Genomic DNA, 23,861 nt, shown 5'->3' on the forward strand with positions numbered 1-23,861 from the left:
TAAGTTCTAAGTCCTCATCGTTAGTTGGCGATCGGAGGCGCAAGTTAAGTCAAGTCCCAACCGCCATTCAGCGATCAGAGGCACAAGTTAAGTTCTAAGTCCTCATCGTTAGTTGGCGATCAGAGGCACGAGTTAAGTTCTAAGTCCTCATCGTTAGTTGGCGATCGGAGGCGCAAGCTAAGTTTTAAACCCTCATCGCCACCTGGCAATCGGAGGTGAAAGTTAAGTTTTAAGTCCTACTCACCTAGAGCTAGTATAGGCGAGAACAGATTAAAGGTCCTACTCGCCTAGAACGAGCGTAGGCGAGAACAAATTAAGAAGTCCTACTTGCCAAGAATGAGTATAGGCGAGAGTTCAGAGCAAGATGACAGGTATGTCCAGTATGAGTTAAAATCCGAGCGCCTAGTCCTTGAGCAGGGGTTAAAGGATTCCTTCGGGACGCCCCCTCCTCAAGTATGAATAGCTAGCCCCTGCACCAGAGAAAGTCCTCCTCACCCTCGAGTGAGTTCAGGCAAGATGAGATTAAAAGTCCTCAGTGCATCCAGGGAAAAGGTAGCCCCTGGGCAAGTTGAGGCACCAGAGAAAATCCTCCTCGCCCTCGAGCGAAGCTGAGGTCAGTTATCAGTTAAATCCTCCTCGCCCTCGAGCGAAGCTGAGGTCAGTTAATAGTTATCAGTTAAATCCTCCTCGCCCTCGAGCGAAGCTGAGGTCAGTTAAATAGTTATGAGAAAAAGTCTTCCTCACCCTCGAGTGAGTTCAGGCAAGAACAGAATACAAGACCTCTTTGCTTAAGCAAATTGAGGCACCAGAAAAAGTCCTCCTCACCCTCGAGTGAGTTCAGGCAAGAACAGAATACAAGACCTATTTGCTAGGCAAGAACATAATACAAGACCTCTTTGCTTAAGCAAGTTGAGGCAAGTTCGAAAGTCCTCAGTGCAGAACCAGGCCAACAAAGTTTTAGGCGATGACCTAGAAATACACATGTCACTACTTGGCAGATCAGGCAAGCGAGATTTCAGATACTAAAAATGACTCCCGCCTACTGCTCAGTAAGTAATTTCGTGTCAAATGTTATTGCTATAGACTAACCGTTTGTTCAAGATAAGTTGATTTCAAGGAAATTAAGCATCAGTTTGTGCTAAGTTAATTGGGTTGAGTAAAAACCAACCAAGTTATCAGGTAATCGCACAACAGATAAGTTATCAGAGGGGAAGAAGTCACAGGGTGGCTGAGGTAGGTTCGTAAAAGACACCTCACTACTCAGATCAAGTTGTTTCAGATTAAAGGCTCAGGGAAGGCAGAGGGGGGTCCGTTAAAGGTAGCTCTCCTCCCAGAATGAGCATAATTGATAGCTCAAGGTATGAGGCCGCCCCCTCAGAGGACGCCTTGGCAGATAAAAAGGAAAATAGCATCTAAAGAAGCCCATGACTTTGTGATTGAAGCTCGAAAGAAGAAGTACACGGCGAGAACTAAGTTAGCAGAGTTTGAGGCGATGACATAGAAGTGCGCATGTCACTTGGCAGATCAGGCGAGCTAGATTTCAGATACTAAGACTGACCCACGCCTACTGCCCATTGGCGCTAAGTCGATTTCTTTAAAGCAAGAGTCAGTCAGTTATATCATATCAGATGATTACGCGACAGATAAAGGCGAGGTCATGCGCATATATTAAAGCAGTTTTGAATAAAGAGAAAGTCGTTGCAAATAGATTCATTACACATAAACCAAGGGCGAATATATAAGTCTTTCAGGGTGTTTTGACGGCAAATGGGAATGTTAATCTGAAGGTACAATTTTGTCGTCTACCACTTCATGGCAAATCGAGAATTGAGAGAGGTCCAAGTCGGGATAAGCACAAGCGAACTGCTCCAAGGCCGCGCCAAACCCGGAAGTCAGGACGTTTGCAGCGCTGAGGTCGAGTTCTTCAATTTGTTTCTTCAGTTTTTCGTTCTCCTCAAGCGCCTGGGCAAGCTTTGCTGCAGACTCGTTCAGCTCCTTATCTTTCTCGCTCAGTTCCTTGGCCTTTTGGTCCTTCTCGGCTTCGATCTTGCCCAGTAGGTCCTCCCTCTCAATTGACTTGGATTCGAGCTCATTCACGTAGGCCTTTTTAGCCTCAAGAGCCTCCTCCAGGTCCGCTATTTGTTCCTGCTGAGGCACGAGCCTGCTTTCAAGTTCAGCGACCTCTAAGAGTTTATCGTTGAGCTTTTTGTGTAGCTCAGCGCTATTTTTGCGTTCGTTCCGCAGCTCGTCCTTCAGAGCATTCTCTAACCGCAAAAATTCCAATCCTCGCATCGTAAGGTCACGCTTAAGTTGTTGGACTTGGTCCTTCGCAGCACCGGCTTCGGATTCATACTGATTTAAGGAGTCCTTTAGAGCCTCGCCCATCATCTGGTAAAGGCGCTTCTCTACACACTCAGTGGTCATAGCACTGAGGTAAGCGGCGTGGGCTTTCAAAACCTCCTCAACAGGGGCTGCAAGAGCAGGAATTGGGAGAGGGGTTGAGGGTTAGTTCTCGCCACCACCCTCATAGGTGTGAACGACCAGGGAAGCATCGGGACGCGGCGGCGATACGTTTGGCTCCACTACAGGTTGGGGGGGTGACTGAACATCCACAGCCTGGTTCGGAACGCCTCCGGCAGCTGAAGTATTTGACGACAGAGTATCCCCAGCGCTCTCAAAGGGTGTGGAGGCACTGGGGGACTCTCCGCGTAATCTGGGCCGGCACTTTCGATTGTTGGCGGCTCGGTGGTGGTCGACCTGTTCCTTTTACAGACAAGCCCATCTTTAGTACTCTCGTCCTCCTCTTCGTCTGACACCACTGTGGGAATCTTCCTCTTGGCCCTCTTTGGTGGCAGTTTCTTTCTCACAGGGGCAGGAGGGGCGACGAGGGAAGGTGAGCCCATGGGAGGGAGCTCGCCCCGAGCAACGGCAGCTTCTGCGATAGAATTCGGGACAGTCTAAGAACCTGCTGTGAGATTGTGACGCTTGGCTAAGGAGCGTAGCCTGGCCATACGATCTTTTCCCAACATTGTATCTGCACAAAGTGATCAATGTTTACAAATCAATCCAGTTTCAGGTAACCGGTAATACAGGGACCAAGCAGCCAAGAATAAGCGTGGGACAGTGTAATGCAAATAAGTTTGATAAAGGGCAAAGTGGACTTGGCGGAGGAAGAGGAATCCAAATAGAGTAGAAGGGCAGACCTATGTAAAAGTCTAGTTGATCTTCATAGAATTCGAACTTGATGATTGAGGGGGTGGACAAGGTGGTATTGGTGGAGGCAACTTCTTTCCAGAAATTGCACAAGTCTCTGTCAAGCTCCCCCATCTTCTCTGGACTCCTAGCTTTCCGAAAATGATCCTTAGAATCCTTCTTTCCTTTGTTAACCCAGTACAAGGGGAACCCATCAAGAAGTGCAGGATCCCGGTCATTGCAGCAAACATGGACAAACTTACCCTTCCAGTCCTTATAAGATTGCTGGAAGATTGAGAGGATGGACCTCCCAGCAATTCCTTTGAGGCTTACCCACAGGCGATCCCCTGGGTTTTTAGCCTCGAACAGAAATAAGAACACATCTACGAAGGCTGGATGGCTTAGGTGGGCACAGACAATTTGGTATGCTCTGATGAACGCCCAGCCGTTGGGGTGCAGCTGGGCAGGGGCAATATCAAGCTCGGTCAGGAGCTCCCTCTCGAAACGAGTGAAAGGGAACCTGAGCCTAACCTTCTTGAATACAGTTGCATAGATGAAGCAGAAAGGGTGGCCGTCGTTGCCATCGTTGTCAGTACAGACAGGTTCCCCAGGAGGACAAGGACGAATGGCAACCTTGTCGTCATGCTCCTTATGAAAGGTAAGATGGGTCTTATCTCTCAAACGGTGAATAGCGGCCTCAGTATTGATCGAGGAAGTCTCATTCAGCAAGGCTGGAGGAGCCCATGGGTACAACAGTTTATAGTCAGGAATGGGGCGTACAGTGGCATTGGTTTGTGGGGAGGTTGATTGCAGTTGGTTAGGTTGAGAGGGCGCAGGCCTCTGAGCCCGGTTTGAAAGGACAGCGGGATCTCTAGGTGGGTTGCGAGATGTGGAGGGGTTTCCTGAAGAAGGTTGTTTACGTGACTTTGGAGGAGGGTTTCGAGAGGGGGCAGGGTTGTTTGGTGTAGCCCCCGTACGAGCCATCGAGAAACTGCAGGGAAGACGACAAGAAAATGAAAAAGGGAAAAATAGAGGGTTGATAAACAGAATGACTCGATTGAAAGACGGAAAAGGAAAACAGCATGAACAAAGGAGGTCGCAGAGAGGAAAAGGAAAACCTAAAACGCAGGAAAATGCAAGACAGAAAACAAGCAGCCCACAACGTATGCTCCAAGCAGTTAATAGATGATGCAAGCCGATTAAAATGCGGTAAGCACTAGCGAGAGTAATAAAAAGGTCACCTTTTGATGATCGAAGGAGCGCGCGGAGAAACGATGATTGGGGAGTCAAAGCGTTCACCAGAGCGTATAGAAAGTTTGAAAGTGAAGAAGAAAGATAATGAAACAGTGTAGTGGCGCGAGAATTTTTAGAGTTTCGAATGTTACGAGAAGCGCAAACGACACAAGATAATGACCATCGATGAGTCCACGTGTCAGTTGATGGGGGGGAGGGTTGGTGAAGTGTCAAATCAGTTACCAACGTGGGCATTGGCGCGCGAAGCCACGTAGATCGTCGGGGTTTAACTTATCCTTCTCGCCAGAAGAATCGCAGCCCGCATATCAGTCGAGTCATCAAGGGCGATGACATAATCGAGAACTGCGTATAATCGCCGATCGTGCAGGGGGCGGTCTGACGTCGTTACAAGCAGCACATCGCCAACTATACCAATAAGCTCGGGATAAGCTCGGGGCAAAAACGGGGAGAAAGCTCAAACAAGCAGGCATCCCTCACAAAAACGAAGGCCGAGCAGAGCCATGAGTGAAGTAATCAGGAGTAAGGTATTTAAGAAATGAGGAAACAAGCAAATGCTATCTAAGGAATTCACGCCAAGCATAACGAAGGGGATATCGGGAGTAACGCGCGCGGCATTGCAAAAAACGTAAGCATGCAAATATAAGTCGAACAACATTCAACGTAATGAAAAACGTAAAGCCAGCGTTAGGGTTACAGACGGAGTTTATAACAGGTGCAAGATGAAAATATAATCCTACACACATCCTAATGTCTGCACAGGAAGCAAGAACATATCACTCATCAGTGGCCCCTAGAGTTTGAGCAATACGACGAAGAAGCCCTGTCTCCGAACCTCAAAGCCTGAGTCAGCAGTGCTCTCTGATGATCGTTTATCTTCGAACCTACGTAAAAAAAGAAAAAAGGAGTAAAATACAGTAAGAGACAGACATGAAACAAAGTACTTCCGAGCAAAATCGTGCAAAAATCCAGCAACAACAGAAAGAAGGAGGATCATAAGGAAAGCCTCACACGCATATGTATTTCCCCAAAAGCTCGGCGTTATACTCTAAACTTATCAAGGCAGCCGCATCAAGACCTCCAGCACCCGCCAGGATCTTGCAAGCCTCCTGATCCCTTGGGGACAGCTTCTTGAGAGGCTTAGCTTTCAAGGCTCGGGCGTCCTTTGTCCAATACAAAGGAAAGCCGTCTAGAGCAGAAGGCACAAGGCTGGAACAACACACCTTGAAGAATCTACCTTTCCACTCTCTGAAGGTTTGCTGGAAAGGGGTCAAAAGAATCCTGCCAGGAATGTTACTAAGAGTTACCCATAGGTTATTTCTCTGCCTCTTCACCTCGAAGAAGTGAAGGAAAATATCTACGGAGGGTGCACATCCAAGAAAGCCAAACAAGATGTCAAAGGCCTTCACGAAGGCCCAACTGTTAGGATACAGTTGGGCTGGGGCAGTGTTCATCTCTGTTAACAGCTCCCTCTCGAACCTGGAAAAGGGAAGGCGTACACCGACGCACTTAAAGACTACTTGGTAAAAATAGAAAAAGGGGACCCCATTATTGGATCGTTCATCCCCGCACACCGGCTCCCCTAGGGAACAAGGGAGCACGACGATGTCATCATCATGCCTCTTTGCGAAGGCACGACGATTATAGGAACACTCTTCCCCCACATGTTCCCTCAGGGCCCTAGTAGAAAGTAAGCAGGAATACTCGTCGAGGATTTCACTCGAAGCCCAGGGGTAAAGATCTTTATGAGCCGCTCTGGAAGAAGCAGGGTTGGCAGGCATTTTAGTACGTGCTATCTGTGAAGGAGCTAAAGACCAAAGAGGAAGGGCTCAGCAGTAGGGTAGAGGAAGAAGAAGGCAAAGAAAGAACACAGGGGAAGGTCTTGAGAAGAAGGCAAAGAAAGAACACAGGGGAAGTTCTTGAGAAAAAGATGAATAGTGCAAGAAAGATACAAAAGAGGTAAAGACAGTGAGTTAAGGTACGGGGTTTTAAAAGATCCGAGCGCTACAATTAAAGCAATAAAGGGCGTTAAAGCAAACGTCCTACGACTGGGCCACGTGTCACGAAGTTAAGGTGCGAGCTGAAGTGTCACTTTTCTCGCTCAGAGAATATCACATCGTCAGAGTCCTTGAGGGTACGCTGCGCCGGCGACGCAGAGAATGTCACGTCAATCGGTCAGGAGGCGACACATCATCAGAACGCCGCGGGGACAGCAGGGGCGAGGCCTTAGTCTTTTTGCTAAAAACAAGTTATCAGCTCAAGACTTGGGGGCTTGTGTACCGACCAGGTCATCAGGTGTGATGACGTGGACAAAAGAAAGGTAGGTGGTCAAGAAGTCAACATAATCGGTTATCGCCGAGATATGTGACTGCCAAGACGAGTCATCGCCCAAGAGAAGGACATCGCCCGAATAGTCAACCCGCGTGACAGAAGCATTTCGCAGAGAAGAGGACCCACACGATGGAATAACCCTAAGTTGGGTGGCGGCGTTGTGGGACCCTCCACACAAAATAAACGATCAAGTCAAAGGGGCACGTGACAATGCCCACGTGCTCATTAAAGATCTCCAAGGAAGGCTGCATGCATGACACGTGATTAATTAGGGCACTCAAATAGTATGATGGCGCGAGAAATACAGTACCATGTTAGAGCCCAAATGGCAGCAAGGTTATTCACTGCACTCCAGATAAGGGAAGTCCATGGGCCAGATACGCTAAGATCCTAAGTATAGCGGCGCAAGGACCTTCTCCAAGGAACCCTAGATAATAGCAGCAACACAAAGGTAAACCCTAGTTTTCACCTATATAAAGGGCACAGAGAACCCTAGTAAGGTACTCTTTCACAGTTTTACAAGCTTTAACCTAGTTCTCATAAAGTTACTCAGAACACTAGACCCTAGTTGTTCTTGACGGCGCACCCAGCTGTGAGCACAAGGCAATTAGGGCAACACAGTTTAGCCACACAGTTCCAGTCATTGAGATAATCATACAGTTTTCAGTCACTGGTGTTTTTCGCTAGCTGACTTGATCGTCGGAGTGCAAACGGCCGCGAGGGCGCCCCTTTGTTCTTCTTTTTCAGGTACTCATATACAAGACAGAACGAAGGTGCTCTAGCTCGTGAGGACAAGCCACTCATAAAGACGACCCAGGTCAACCGGCCGGAACAGTAATGATTATAATAAAAGCTAAACTTAATTAATTAATATATATATATATATATATATATATATTAGTGGTTAATTAAAATTAGAGTTTTACTCCTTATTGATATTTGGTCTTAACTTTTATTATATAAATTATTAATATAGCAATGGTACCTTGAGATCTCATAAATTTTATACAATTACACTCTCAATATTATTATTTTAATAAATTTTTATATAATTTAATTAAAAATTTACTTTTTATTATATATATTTATTTTTAAATCCATCACACATTTGTATACAATTCCAAAAATTTTAAAAGCATCATTTTCCTAATCTAAAACTATAATTTGAAATAGAAAATATCAAGCATTACTTTTGGATAAGTTTATCCATTACCATTTTTAAGAGAGAAAATAAATAAATAACTTATACATAATATATAATGATGCTCTAATATAGTTTTTCTAAAAATAAATTAGTATGAGCATAAATTAATTTTAACTTATATAAAGAATATTATTTTGTTTTTTCTTCTTAATTTTTTTACGCATGTATTTTAATAAGTTTGTCTAAACATACCTTTATATTGCACCTAAATTTTGTCTTATATCCTAAATCAATTCGGGAAGAAAACATGTCACAAATGAAATATTTGATTTTAAAATATTCCAAAAGAGTTTTTTTGTCTACCGTGATATAACAAAGAACTTATTTATTCTTAAATAAGGTATTATTGATTTTACTTTGGCAATTTGTAAAAATGGTAACAAAATGATATTTGTTTAATTAATATCTTTTTCAGCAGTCATTAGTTATAGTTTGACGTAACTGTTGAAGAATAAATAAAACTAAAAATATTATTATTATTATTATTATTATTATTATTATTATTATTATTATTATTATTTAAGTTATATATATAAACAATTTTAAATTCTTTAACAACGTTCTTTTTAATAAATTTTCTAAAAAAAATTGTCATTTTTAACACTACAATACCTAACTAAGAAGCTGGGAAACAACAATTTTCGCTTCCCCGGTAACTAAAAGTGTAAAAATTCCTTCTTGTTAATTATTTTATTATAACTTGATCAAATTCATATGTCTGATAGTTTTTCTTTATTTTTACTGAAGAAAAAAGCCATTTATGATCAATGTAAACAGCATGTTCACTGAGAAACAATTTGTGTTAATTGGTTTCAACACATATCAAATCCATTTCACAAAGAAATGCCAAATCCGTCTGGCCTAAATAACATGTAATTTGTGTTCCATTATGTTATTGTTAGAGTGCTAATAGTCAAGTCAAAGGAGATGGAGTGATAAAAGTGATGCCTTATACACAGTGCTTTTCTGATTTTCCCATCACAAAGCACATACTTTCTTTACATGTTCATCCATAAAGTGTGATATATAAGTGCTAAATGAGGTACTCATAGCCCCTATTAGTACAAAATTAAGGTACTCCTAGTCCATTGATCCTGGATTAAGAACAATTCCCATGTAAACTGGCCCAATTACTTTTGCATTACAATAGAACTATAAAACCATTTCCACACATTTGTTTTCTTGGGTTGGTTTTTTTGTGTGAACCCTTTTGTGTCTCAAACTTGTTTCAAGTATCACTCTTTCACTCAATTCCTTTATCATTCTTTTAGTTTGGTATGCTAGAAAGTGTGCATAGACATTTTCCTTATGCTTTTTCCTTTCTTGGTTTTTTATTTTTATTTTTATCTGATCGAGTAGTGGATTGAATAGTGTTGCATGATCTGAACTGGTGCTTGATAGTGCTTGTAAACATTTCTCTGGTGTTTGTTGGCATAAGGGTTGGATGGGAGAATGATTGGGATAGGATTATGTTCATTACATTTGTGTCAAGTTTCTATCATGCTCCCTCATATTACTGCTATGGTAATCGTTGAGGACCAGTGTGATGCCAGCACTTTTTAGTCCAATGTTCAATTCCATTGTCTTTACTCTGTTCATCCTTTTTACTGATATTTGTGAAGTTGCCTTCTTGTTAATGAAAATGAAAGAAACTATATTTATTTGAACGTTTAATCGCTTGAAGCTTTTAGTTCATTTGATATTGCCAACATAATAATTATTTACATTTCTTGACGGTCTGAATTTCGCCATTGATTGTTAATGAAATAGGGCTTGTCCTCTTGTTCCAGGATGAACACAGGAGGAAGAACACAAACTTTTAGAATCAGTGGGGCTATGCCTTTTTCTCCCAATTTTGTGGTCAAATCTGTAGGAGGCAGAAATTTGGAGAAGTATCAGCTTGGTGGGGTCATATTCGGTTGCAAGAACAGCACAATGAAAGAATGCCAATCAAAACTACTCTTTGGTTAGTCTTTAACTCTTTTGCATTTGATTGCTTTTATTGTAGCATTAGTAAGATTCTGATGCCGTTAGTGTGAGTCTAAAGAGGAATGAATCAATGAAATTTTATAATAAAAAATTGACTGTGTTTTAAAATGCAACACCGAAATACTTTACTTGATCTATATTTTTCTATATGCTCTAAATTAGCATGAAGAAAAATGTTATAATACACTTTTGAAATTCATTATCTTTTATTGGTTGAGTTTTATCAATATTTACCAAAAATGTTGCAGCTTTGAATAAATTTCAACTAACATAGACCCAGTATCAATTAGGAGTGTTTTAACAGTTGCTTGCATCCTCTTAGGATGAATAGTATGATAAAATTATGAAATAACTAATTTTGAAGGTGGAGTTATGTGATCATTAACTCAGTAGTATGTGTTTGTTTTAACAGGCTTACCAGCTAACCACTTTTCCTTTGTGAAGAACATTGATCCTGGCCTGCCTATTTTTCTATTCAACTATAGTGACAGGAAGCTCCATGGAATTTTTGAGGCATCTAGCAAGGGCAAAATGTACATTGACCCTTACGCATGGATTGATGATAATTCAGAATTGGATAGAACACAATATCCTGCACAGGTATACCACTTGCTCATCTACCTGCCAAACTCTAATTCTCATGGTTCATGATAGTAGTGGTCATGTATTCATGTCATGATTCATCCAAAGGGCCTTACATTTTCTGCTATTAATGATTTAAGGTGAAAGTTCGCGTCCGGCTTCAGTGCCAGCCACTGTCTGAAGATAAATTTGCAGCAGTAATTGCAGGCAACTACTACACTCATAACCATTTCTGGTTTGAATTAGACCATAGACAAGCAAACAAACTTTCCTCATTACTAGCTTCTTTAGCATTTGCCTCTGGTTGTAATTTGAAGACGAAAACTGTGTTTCCATCTTTTCCATTTGGAAAACCTGATTCAGAGACACAACATTTTACAAGCTCATGTAAGAGAACATATTCCACTGAAGTTACTTCCTCTTTAGATGGAGACATCAGGTCATTGGATACTCAAGCAGTAGTGAAGGAGGTGAATGAGAATGACCTGAACCTTGTATATGAGAAACTAAAGGAAATTGCTCTTGGTCATTGTAGTCAAGCCTTCTCTATGTCAGACAATGTGAATGACACTCCTGATGAGAATGATGCATGCACAGTGGAAAATGATGAGAATGAGAATGACACTCCTGATGAGAATGATGTGTGCACTGTGGAAAAAGAATATCTTGGGGTGCCAGAAGATCAAGAGAAGGAAGAAGATTCAAGTACTCCAGTTGAGCATAAATACTCCATTGACAAGGTGATTAAGACTGATGAATGAAAATATGTTTAAGCCTTCAATATTACTTTTCTAATATTTGTTTTAGTTAAATTTTACACATTTATAGTATTTACATTTAACAGTACATGTTCCTTTGTCAAGGACCAAAGACAATTAATTTTCTTAATCATAACATGCATAAGTCATTATTCAATGCTATAAGCTATGCAACTAACCTTCATGCATTTGTAGTTGATACGAGAAGTTGAAGAACTCATGACTTTCAAGCAAATACAAATACAGAGCAACTGTTACCTCGAAGAAAAGCTGGTACTCCTCTATTTATCATCATTAATGTCAGTTAAATTTGATCATATCTTACAGTACTCATCTCTTTCATATTGTGTTGCTTGCATGTATAAAGATGTAAATGGTTGTAAATATTTAACTTCTTAATTTATCAAATTTATTTGAATTCATTTTAAGTAATTATCACCACATAGAACTTAAAACTTCTGCCTTTGTCTGAAATTCTAAAATATGCAGAACTGTGCTGGTTTTGCTTCTTATTAGTTCTTACTAAATATAACTCACTCTATTGATTCCGATCTTTCATTTTCGTTCAGCCACTTTTTCATAAAACTTTGGTTTCAGTTCTTAAATGGGGCACACTTTTTTGTCTCAGAATTAGTTCAGTGGATATTGTATATCCAAACCCCACTTTTTATTCCTGTGAATGTTTGGTCCGATGAAGAATCAAAACTAAGGACAGTATTAAATTGAAATATCTAGACAGCAACTTAAAACCATGAACATAATCATCATTTGGAATAATACTTGGTACCTTTAATTGTACCAATTTTCTTTGTTTTTCTGATATTTAAGTCTTTTATGCTTATTTTGTTTACATCATTCCAGAGGGGGGCAGAATTGAAAATTCAGCATCTAATGGATCGTTGTAAAATCTTAGAATCAGCATCTAATCTTATTCAGACACAAGTTGAGAAGACAGTTATTGAATCACATGATGAGCGACATGTAGACCCTAAAGAGACATTATTTGTAAAAGTGCTTTTTGATGGAGAATCATGCTTATCAAGTATTGATTTGTATTGGTCTTTTCAGCTTGTGAACAAGTCTCTCTATCCTATGAACTCAACTTCAACAAACTGTGAGCTTCATATGTTTTTGGTGGTGAAAATGATCATGCTTTGTATTATTATATTGGAATGACATCTTTCTAAGTTTTTCATTTTATCTTGTTCATGACATAAAACTTCTGTTAATTTGTTTTGTCATAGATGGATCATATAATCCAACTTTCAACAAGTGGACATTGTGTCCCTCTTTAAATCCGAATAAGGGAAGCTTAACAGTAGTTTCTCTAACTAAACAAATACGTTCTGTTGCTGATGGTGTTTATGGCATTAACAGCTTTGTAGTTATTGAAGTGCTTGATTTAGAAATTGGAAGGTGGGTCTCTGCTAGTTCAAAGCTACACAAGGTAAAATATGATAGTATGATAGTTTATAGGTGTTATACCATCATCTGTTTATGAAAAAATAAATAGCAAATGCTCTAGATGTTTCAAACATGATTCATACATAACATCTTTTAACTTTTCAACTGAATCTATATATTCTTTTAGGTGTTCAATGTATAAACAATTACTATTTCAATAATTATTTTTAGTTGATGTACTTAATTAACCTTTTTTTTTCTTAATGCATGTATTTGTCACTTTTAGAACATGTATTTTGTAATTATTATTTAGTTGATGTACTTAATTGACCTTATTTTGTCACTTAACATGTATACAATGTTGAGTTTCTTCCATAATAGTTGATTATATATAACTAAATATTATTTTTAAAAACATATGCTAACTCAAGTTATTGTTTAATTGACAAATAGTACTTTTATACTCACAGATATTTGCTATTGCTGGTGTGGGAGTCAACACTCTTCTTCTTTGTAATAGTGAAATTGAGTATCTCAAGTAAGATTTTATTGCTAAGTTTGGTTTGTTTTACTTTTTATACTATTTATTATTTCTGGAATATAAATGAAATTAATTACTTTGATATTGATTAAAAATAGTATATAATTTTATTTAATGATTTTTAAAAAAAAATACTTAATGATTCTTAATTATATTTATGGAAAATAATATTTAAATTTAAATATAATTTTTTTTAAAAAATAGTATTAAATAAAATTGAAATTTACTTGCATTTAAGCTTTTATTTTTTATATTTGAGTAATATATTAGGGGACTTGGCATGACTAATGTTGTATTTTCTAATCCATTTTTTTTCATATTTATAAATAAGATTCTCTCATGAATTAAAACAAAATGTTAGCTAGTAAGTATTTTCCTTATTGAAAACCATGTTTTCTATTTAGTTAATATTCTATGAAAATAACTAATTATTAATGATAGTTAAAACTACTTGTATAAATAGTTGAAATATACAAAAAGAATTGAAAATTTATATAACCCATATTATACCAACCTCGTGTTTATAAATTATGTGTAGGACGCACCTAGGTTCTTTGTATTTTATTTGAAAACTTATTTTAGGTTTAAGGTGTATTTAACCTGAATTGTTAGAAAATACTTCTCTCTAACAGCATTTTTGTCATACACTTCTTAACTTATATATCATATAAAACTAACTTACATAATCCAAATTAGGTTTGATGTTGATCTGGTTGATGAGAGCAAAATAAGAATGATTTCAAGTATTAGTGTATTTCATCCTTCTCTTTTCCTGACTAGTGGAGGAAGTAACAAGAGATCGGTGATATGGTTAGTAACTATGTATAAAATAAGAACATTTTAGTTTAATTAATTATTCATTTGACCAATCTGTGTCATTACACATATCAAATTAAGCATAACCTAGTATGGAAATAAGTCAATAACTCAATATATTTATTTGATACAGACAAATGGATGCCAAATTAATGTTTGTATATCTATTGTTACTAATATTATGTTATTATATATATTTGTCTAAGCTTTAGTATTTTAAATAAATATTATGGTACTAAAATTAATTAAGTTGTATATAGATTTTTAATACTCATTAATATATCAATCAATATTAATATTTGTATATTATTTGTGTTGATTCATATTATTTTTACTAATTATAAAATAAAACATGGTTATATAATTTAAATATCATTTTTAAACTTAAACCATATAAATAATATTTATTTTAAATAATATTTAATAATTTAAGAAGTGAAGATAATATTTTGAAATCAACATTATATTTTAAAACGTTGTTAACATAAATTTTGTAGTTCATATAGATTTTGTTTAATTTGATTATTTAAGTGTTATTTTGGTTTCTATTTGTTTTTCTTACTAACTTGATTAATTTAGTATATATGAAATATTATGAGAAATGTCAAATCAATTTATACTGTTAAAAAACTCATAATATTAATTTAGTATAATTTATCTAATAATCAAATATTTAAATCTTTAAAGAGTAGTTGGTGGCCTATGTATCACTTTTTACACTTAAAAATCGTTAATTATAAGTAATAGAAGAGAATAATTTTTTTAAATATAATCTTATCTATTGACACAATCAACTTTAATGTGAATTATATGATGGAATAGACTTAGAAAATATAATAAGTGAAACTATAATTAGATAAAAATAAATGAAATTTTTATAATAGAATAAATAATTTGAAACTACTTGGTGAAAAAAAAAAATAGCTAATGAAATTATATACAAATTGTTTGAATACTTAAAAAAAGTCAGCAATTACTAAAAAAAAAAAAAAATTAATGCGAGTTTATTTGTACATTACTAAGGGTTAAAACCTCCATTAAGTCATTTACATAGAATTGCAGTTTCTCCCACTAAATCATCCTTAGTAAACGTGTTCCTCACGGTTTTTTTAAATCTCATAAAAAATCTTTCAAAACTTCTGATAAATATCATAGGATTAAGAACCTCCATAAAATTTCATGAGTTTCAAAACCCCCATAAAATATCATGGGTTTTAGAACCTCCCTAAAAGACCATGGATGATATTGTTCTTCACACCAGCAAATTAATGTGCACACCATTGAATAGCCTTTTGAACCACAACAAATTATATCTTTTTTAATTATTTATTCATTAAAATTAATTAATCTTATTTCTTTATGGAGGTTTAAAAAAGCCTATACTATTTTGTTGAGGTTCCACAATAAACCTTTGTAATTTAATGAAGGTTATAAACACTTCTATTATTTTGCTAAGGTTTTAGAATGAATCTTTGAAATTTAATGAAGGTTAAAAAAAAATCTTTATTATTTTGTTGAGATTTTAGAATAAATTTTTGAAACTTAACATAGGTTAAAAAAAATATGTTAATTAAATTATTTTTTAGATTACATTAACCTCTTTTAAATAACTTATGTTAAAACCCTTTTTTCTTTTACTCAAATATATTTAAAAATTAAATATAAATTTTATATTGATAAGAAATAAGTAGAAAGTATATTTAAAAAAAATACATTATTTAAAAATTAAATACAAATTTTATATCAACAACCCATTATAGATTTAAAAATAAATTATAAACTTGTATACTTTTATTACTTATGAAAAATCACGTATATAATAGACATCATTAAAAATAAGTCAATTATTATGACGAGCATCATTCCCTACAAGAAAAAAAGGTTTTAATAGAGGTTATTTAGTGGAGGTTAATATAACCTTAGGAATTGATTTAATTAATGGAGGTTTTTTCTAAAACCTCAACAAAATAACGGAGGTTTTTTAACCTTAGCTAAATTCCAAAGGTTTATTCTAAAACCTCAGTAAAATAACGAAGGTTTTTTTAACCTTCGTTAATTTTCAAAGGTTTATTTTAAAACCTCCACAAAATAACGAAGGTTTTTTTAACCTTTGTTAATTTACAAAGGTTTATTTTAAAACCTCCATAAAATAACAAAGATTTTTTTAACCTTCGTTAATTTTCAAAGGTTTATTTTAAAACCTTCGTTAAATTCTAAATATTTATTCTAAAATCTCATCAAAATAATAGAGTTTTTAAATTTTTTTTAAGTGTCAAAAATTTATTGTAAAACATCAATAAAATATATTTTCTCAATTCTTAATAAATAGATATAATTAAATTTTTTAGTGAGTTTAGCCTAAACTGGTATACATATTTAAATATGCTTTGAACTTAGGTCTTAGAGGTTGATTCATTAATTGAAGTTAGAAGGCACTTCATTAATTGAAATTATTATTCAATTCTTAAAGATTGTTTTTATGAATTTCAATAAGTAAAAATAAGTTGTGTGTGAAGTGACATTAACTTATCACATATATACATCATCATAATTTATTTTTTGGTTACATTTGCAGTATCAAATTTTGAAGAATCATACATTGGAAACTATTCATTATAATAATATTAATAATAATATTAATAATAATATTAATAATAATATTTATAATAATATTAATAATAATATTTATAATAATATTAATAATAATATTAATAATAATATTATTAATAATATTAATAATAATATTTATAATAATATTATTAATAATATTATTAATAATATTAATAATAATATTAATAATAATATTTATATTAATATTAATAATAATATTTATAATAATATTAATAATAATATTTATAATAATATTAATAATAATATTTATAATAATATTTATAATAATATTAATAATAATATTTATAATAATATTAATAATAATATTTATAATAATATTTATAATAATATTTATACTAATATTAATAATAATATTAATAATAATATTTATAATAATATTAATAATAATAATAGTAATAATATGAATAATATTAATAAATATTAATAATATGAATAATATTAATAATATGAATAATATTAATAATATGAATATAATATTAATTATAATAATAATATTAATAATAATGTTAATATAATATTAATATAATATTAATATAATATTAATATAATATTAATATAATATTAATATAATATTAATATAATATTAATATAATATTAATATAATATTAATATAATATTAATATAATATTAATATAATATTAATATAATATTAATATGTATAAATTATGTTAATAATAATAAGTAAAATAAAAATGATAATATGACCAAAAAACTTCTCTGGTCTAGTGGTTAACTCTTCCTTGGTTATTCGAAGGACTTGGGTTCAAATCTTGGTTGATGTGCTTTCTTTGCAATATTAATTGTGGGGTGCTTGGGTTTTTTTTTTACGGAGGTTGTGAAACCTATGGTATTTAATGGAGGTTATGAAAGCCTTTTCCTGGGGTTTAAAAAAACCCTGGGGAACGAGGGAAACCGCAACCCAGGGTAAACCACTTAATGGAAGTTTTAACCTTTGGTAATGTAAAAATAAACCCTCGTTAAAACCATTTTTTCTTGTACTAATTGTCGTTGATAAGTTACAAATTAATGACTATTGTAAACAAATTATTATAAATTAAGAACAAAAATATCACTTTTAATGACAGTTGTTAGATGGAACCATCATTAAAAGCGGTTAAGGGAGAGTTTTAACGATTATTTAAAACTCTTCATTATTACCTTTTTTAGGGAAGTTTTACGGTGGTTACTGCGATATGTGTATTTAATTTGAAGTTTATATCGACAATTTTTGTTCAACCGTCATCACTTTTTAGGTTTTTTTTTTTACATAGTCAGCTATATATTGCTATTTTCACATCTTATATATGTTCAAAAATTTTAGACAATGTTAGCATGTGTTGTAAGGAATTTTTGTGGTACACACCAGGGAGGGTGTGGGGGACGTTGTTCGCGGTTGGACGGTTGATGGGTCGTAGTTGGGCATTGTTCGTAGTTGGACTTCATTCGCAAAAGGGGAGGGGGTGGGCGGTTTCCTGTCACGGTTGGGCGCCATTCATAGTCACAGTAGGGTAGGAGTCGCGCGTGGTAGGCGATTTGCATCGCATGATCTGTGGCATTTTGATCTTGCGCAAATTGAATTTGTAGTGAGACAGTAAGAAGAAACAAAAAATTGTATTTCATATTTCTTTAGTTCTAAAGATTCTAATGTTTTAAACTTTTTAATCATTTTTCAATATCTTTGTTGTTGTTTTACAATTATCTTATTAGATTTTGTGGATTTGAAAGGGTTGAAATTGGAATATCTTAGTAATACTCATTTTTTAATAGTTAAACTTCTCATTTCCTGGTCACATTTATAGGTCCTAAGAAATAGTCCCTAGACGTGTCACAAACCAATGTAAATGAGAAAATTTTCAAGTGATGTCTAGTGTGAAAAAGGAAAATTTTTCAAATTAAAGGCAACATTTTTAATGACGATTCTTTTGGACTATCGTCGTTATTTCCCTCCCGACTACTTTTAACGACAATACATATTTTAATAGTCTCATTTGGCCAATTTCTAATGAGGCTTTTTTTACCATCGTTGTTATTCAATTACCGGAATGTCACCACATTTTTTTACGACGATTTTGTGTTAAATGTTGTTGTTTATGGTCATCGTTTACTAGTATTACTTTCATTTTTAGTTTTGAAATAACTCTTTAAATTTTTAAATGTCATGAAGAAATATAAATTAAGTTTATATAAGTCACAAGAACTATTTTTTTTAACTAATTAAGTTATTTAGGATTTGAATATTAATGATATGACTTTTGCTATAGAATAAAACCCCTTTAAATATTTTTTATGAAAAAGGGATTAAAAATCATGATTTCAAATTGTGAAAATGGTTAATGTTCTTGTCGATTGACTCTCTCGCAGGTTGACTCTGGTGACAAACTCTAGCTCCGTCTGTCTCTTATGGAATCTGTTTTATCTCTTGTTGCTCTTAAACGTGACTCCATTGAAACAGAGGGAACATTACCTGTTGATTACACTCTGACGATTAAGTCAGTAAGGGCTTACTAGAATTTAAGAAGTATCCAGTTTCAGTCTAAAAAACAACGTACTTTTACTTGGGGTCTCAAGCCCTTTTTATAGCTTATCTCTTGTAACAACTTTCTTTCATGAGAATCTAGTCTCAACTGAAAGCATACTCAACAGGAAATATTTTGTTTATGGGCGCCTTCTCTTTAGGTGTTGCAACATAAAGGAATTTATCTCTAAGGAGAGCATAAAATAATAACACAACAACCACCTGGCAGCAGGGCACCAACTTATGTGCCAACATCAGGGGAATATTCTGCTTACGTGGACACCCTACTCATGGTGCAATGTTATCTTTTGTCACGCATGCAACTTAACCACTATGTGCCTTGGAACACACGTACTTAAGTTAAAAGAAACATTTACTTGACCTAGGCACCACATGTACTATACGTACCCCTAAGTTCAAAATTACCCTTTACTAGTAGCCTTATACTAACGTATAGAAAGGTTATCTTAATTATGCCACAATGGGTTTACCAACCAAACTGATCCCAATCACATGGCCCACTTCGCTGGCCCAACAGCCGAGCTGACCTACCTATACCATGCACCGAGACCCGACCACCGAGCACAGAGCCCTAAGTACTCTGTCAAGTACACAAACCCTTTAGGCTCGATCTGAGTTTTCCTAAGCACACAATACAAACATACAAACCATGAAAACTTCTCCCCCTATTTGTCTTCACAAATAGACTCAAAGGAGAAACAAAAACAACACTTAAAATAGAGTTTGTGAGTCAAGAATTCCTAACTCATTTATGAGAAAGAAGAACATGTCCTTTTGCAAAGGTTTAGTGAAAAAATATGCCAGTTGTCTTTTGATTGCAATGAACTTCACCTCACAGTCTCCATTACTCACATGATCTCTTATGAAATGGTGTTGAATCTCAATATGTTTTGTCCTAAAGTGCTGAACTTGATTTTTTGTGAGATTGATGGCACTTATGTTGTCACACATTAGGGGTACTTTGCTGACTTTTAACCCAAAGTCTTCAAGTTGTTGTTTAATCCACAAAATTTGAGCACAACAACTTCTTGCAGCAATGTATTATGTTTCAATAGTGGACTTGCTTCTTGTTATGCTAAGAGATAAGGTTGGAGTCAAGTAGATGACAAATTCCACTTGTGCTTTTCCTGTCCAGTTTGCATCCTGCAAAATCTGAATCAAAGTATCCAACTAAATGTACGGGAGAATGAGAGGGATACCATAACCCAACAGTGGATGTGCCTTTTAGATACTTCAGAATTCTTTTGGCAGCTTTAAGGTGTGATTCTTTCGGATTGGATTGGAATCTAACACAGAGGCATACTGCAAACATAATATCTGATCTGATGGCTGTAAGGTAGAGCAAAGAGCCAATCAAACCCCTATATTTGGATTGATATACTGCAATTCCAGTTGCATCAACATCCATGTAACAGCTTGTGGGCATTGGTGTAGTTGTCTCTTTACACTGCTCCATTTCAAACTTTTTGAGAATTTCCTTGCAATACTTGGATTGACTTAGAAAGATTCCATCCTTTGATTGTTGAAACTGTAGTCCCAAGAAGAAGGACAACTCTCCCATCATTGAAATTTCAGAGGTTGGGCTCGACTACCTTCCTTGGGCTTAGTTTGCCCTGGATATGTGTTGTTGTGCTTCACAGATACTGCTTCCTTTATGCTGATGTGAGCGACAACTCGACGTCGTATTTCAGCAAACGTCACTGCTGGATTCCTAATTAGTGAGTCACTGAATGGCCCTGCCATGACTCCCTATCCGAAGGCGTTGACCATCAGGGGCTCGTCATAGGTCTGGAGCTTCACTGTGAACGCCCCAAACTTGTTCAAATAATTTTTTAGAGACTCACCTTGCCTCGACTTCACATTGAAGAGATCAAATGACACCGGTGGTTGGGCTTTATTCACAATGAATTGTTCCCTGAAAAACTCGGAAAACTGGTCGAAGGAGGTGATGTGGTCGTCAAAAAGGCCAATAAACCATTGCAGAGTTGTACCTGTTATGTACCCATGAAAATTTTGCAATGGATGGCATATATTCCTCTGATAAGTGCCAATGTGTAGTTTTTATGATTGATAAAATTGAACACTTTGGAACTTAATTATTGCTTAATGTAAGAAAATTACCCTAATCTGAGAATTATTGAATCTGATTATATATTTTAAACCAAGAAACAAATGAAGAAATTTAATCTCAATTTTGGTGTAAATTGCAGATGAATATGAAGCATTGAAAGAATTATTCAAGCTGACATTGAAAGAAAGAAAGTAAAAACTTAATTGGATCACAAGAAGATTTAGCTCAAGCTAAAACTGTCCAGAGTTGATTAAAGGTGCAGTACAATTCTAGCCCAGGCTAGAATTGCTAGCTCAAGCTAAAACTGTCCAGAGTTGATTAAATGTGCAGTACAATTCTAGCCCAGGCTAGAATCGCTAGCTCAAGCTAAAAATGCACCGAAAGATCTAGCTTAAGCTAAAACAGGCTAGCTTGAGCTAAAGTTGATTATATAAATTTTGAAACACAACTCAAAACCAGCGGTGGAAAAAGATTGGGTTTTTATAGAGAGAGAGATTAGTCAGAGAAAGAGAAGAAACCTCTGTTCTTAGGAGAAGAACTTGCTCAGATCAGCCCTTCTTATGTAATCCAGATCAAGAATGAAGATTGAAGGAGTTGTCATGAGTGGCTAAGTGCTTTCTAACTTGGGATTGAATGTAATTTACCTTGATCAAATGTATTCTTGGTGATGTATATATAATATTCTCTTTTCTACTTGTTCTTGGTATTTTCGTTTTATGCTTATTGCTTGATTATGTATGATCAATAAAGTCTTGATTTTGATCCTTAAATTTAACTGGAAAGTACCTTTAAGGATCTGAAATAGACGAAAATACTTGATAACTTGTAATGCTAGGAATAGATTCCAGGTTATTGATTGCATTATAATTCTGTTCCTAAAGCAGGATAATTTGTTAAATATCTGAGGAATCAGTGTTTGAGAAATTATCTTATGAATTTCATCTGTGAGGAATCAAGGTGAATGACTTTAAATTAAGCATCAGGAATAAGTAGTTTTGATTATTATATATTGTATTATTCAAAATACAAATGATTGAGATAGACGCAATTCAATCTCAAGTATCTTTCTCTATATTTGATAAGTTAGTTTTGGTTTTGGTTGAATCAAACCCTAACTCTTCGAGTTATTTGTGAAATCTTTAATTTGGTTATGAACAAAGTCTCAAAATTATTTTCTATACTTAATGAGTTTTATAACAGATTATCTTAATTAGAATTGTTCTCTGTGGGTTCGACATTCGTACTTTAAAGAGTACTATATTACAGTTGATTCGGTACAATTGCCGAGAGAAATATCAACATCCTCCCAAAATAATCATATTGGCATTGAACGCCGTAAGATGGCTTTCAGGGTCCTCTACTCCCGTTAAAATGATCTTAGGTGTTATGTAGCTCACCGGCACGAGAGCATCCATGATCGCCTGTGTGAATGGCTTGGGACGAGCTCTTGGTTGTGCACTCGGGCCTCGCTCCACTATAGAGTGTTGATCCAGTTGTTGTAAATTCTTGCGCAATTCCTCGTTGGCCTTGTGCAGTTCCTCATTGTTTGCTCGTGAAGCATCCATCTCCACCATCAACTGATCTTGTCTGAGTAGTTGCTCAGCTCAAGCTTCCGCAATGAGCTTTTCTTGTTCAACTTTAGCTTCGGCCATGCCTCCGCCACTACTTCTGCCATTAGCCTTTCGTGCTCGGCTCTGGCTTCTCGATGGATCCGCTCCTGCTCTTACTTGTACTGCTCATTGGCCTCTTGGAGAGCTTTCACGGTATTCATAAGTTTTTGTAGGGTTGGGGCATCGTTCCCTTCAGATCCCAATGGACCTTGCATCGTGTTCCTCATTACGTCAGAAAATTCAAACACAAATGTTGATGGGATTAGGTTTTATCGGGACCCATGGTGGGCGCCAAATGTTCTTGCCTGTTGACTCTAGCGAAAAGCTCTAGCTCCGTTTGTCTCTTCTGAAATCTGTTTTATCTCTTGTTGCTCTTGAATGTGGCTCCGTTGAAACAGAGGGGGCCCTACCTGTTGATTACACTTTGACGATCAAGTTAGCAAGGACTTACTAGAATTTAAGAAGTATCCAGTTTCAGTCTTAGAAATAACGTACCTTTACCTAGGGTCTCAAGTTCCTTTTATAGCTTATCTCTTGTAACAACTTTCTCTCATGAGAATCTAGTCTCAACTGAAAGCATACTCAATAGGAAAATATTTTGTTTAGGGGTGCCTTCTCTCAAGGTGATGCAACAGAAAGGAATCTTATCTCTAAGGAGAGAATAAAATAATTACATAACAACAACCTGCCAACAAGGCACCAACTTATGCGCCAACATCAGGGGAATATTCTGCTTACGTGGGCACCCTACTCATGGTGCAACGTTATCTTTTATCACGAATGCAACTTAATCGCTATGTGCCTTAGAACACACATACTTAAGTTAAAAGAAACATTTACTTGACATAGGCACCACATGTACTATACGTACCACTAGGTTAGTAGCCTTAAAATAATGTATAAAAAGGTTATCTTAATTATGCCACAACGAGTTTATCAACCAAA

General features: G+C 35.5%; 2 protein-coding genes across 2 annotated transcripts; one reads left to right on the forward strand and one right to left on the reverse strand.

Annotated features, from left to right (window-relative positions):
• The first annotated feature begins 9,457 nt into the window (after positions 1 to 9,457).
• LOC137814669 (uncharacterized) lies at positions 9,458 to 13,253 on the forward strand. Its single transcript, XM_068617532.1, has 7 exons — positions 9,458 to 9,944; positions 10,380 to 10,567; positions 10,690 to 11,289; positions 11,503 to 11,580; positions 12,169 to 12,463; positions 12,552 to 12,754; positions 13,182 to 13,253. The coding sequence occupies exons 1-7, from the start codon at positions 9,770 to 9,772 to the stop codon at positions 13,251 to 13,253; spliced, it is 1,611 nt and encodes a 536-aa protein (XP_068473633.1). The 5' UTR covers positions 9,458 to 9,769.
• A 7,057-nt stretch (positions 13,254 to 20,310) lies between these two features.
• On the reverse strand, positions 20,311 to 20,796 carry LOC137814677 (uncharacterized mitochondrial protein AtMg00810-like). Its single transcript, XM_068617543.1, has one exon. The coding sequence runs from the start codon at positions 20,794 to 20,796 to the stop codon at positions 20,311 to 20,313; it is 486 nt and encodes a 161-aa protein (XP_068473644.1).
• Between the last annotated feature and the right edge of the window lie 3,065 nt (positions 20,797 to 23,861).

Source organism: Phaseolus vulgaris, chromosome 10, assembly GCF_000499845.2.
Source record: "Phaseolus vulgaris cultivar G19833 chromosome 10, P. vulgaris v2.0, whole genome shotgun sequence".
Taxonomy (NCBI): domain Eukaryota; kingdom Viridiplantae; phylum Streptophyta; class Magnoliopsida; order Fabales; family Fabaceae; genus Phaseolus; species Phaseolus vulgaris.

Excerpts from the sequence above, each read along its gene's own strand:
- LOC137814669 (XM_068617532.1), top strand. The coding sequence starts at position 9,770 with ATGAACACAGGAGGAAGAACACAAACTTTTAGAATCAGTGGGGCTATG. Across the intron at positions 9,945-10,379 it reads CCAATCAAAACTACTCTTTG|GCTTACCAGCTAACCACTTT; the intron begins GTTAGTCTTTAA and ends TTGTTTTAACAG. Across the intron at positions 10,568-10,689 it reads GAACACAATATCCTGCACAG|GTGAAAGTTCGCGTCCGGCT; the intron begins GTATACCACTTG and ends TAATGATTTAAG.
- LOC137814677 (XM_068617543.1), bottom strand. The coding sequence starts at position 20,796 with ATGGGAGAGTTGTCCTTCTTCTTGGGACTACAGTTTCAACAATCAAAG.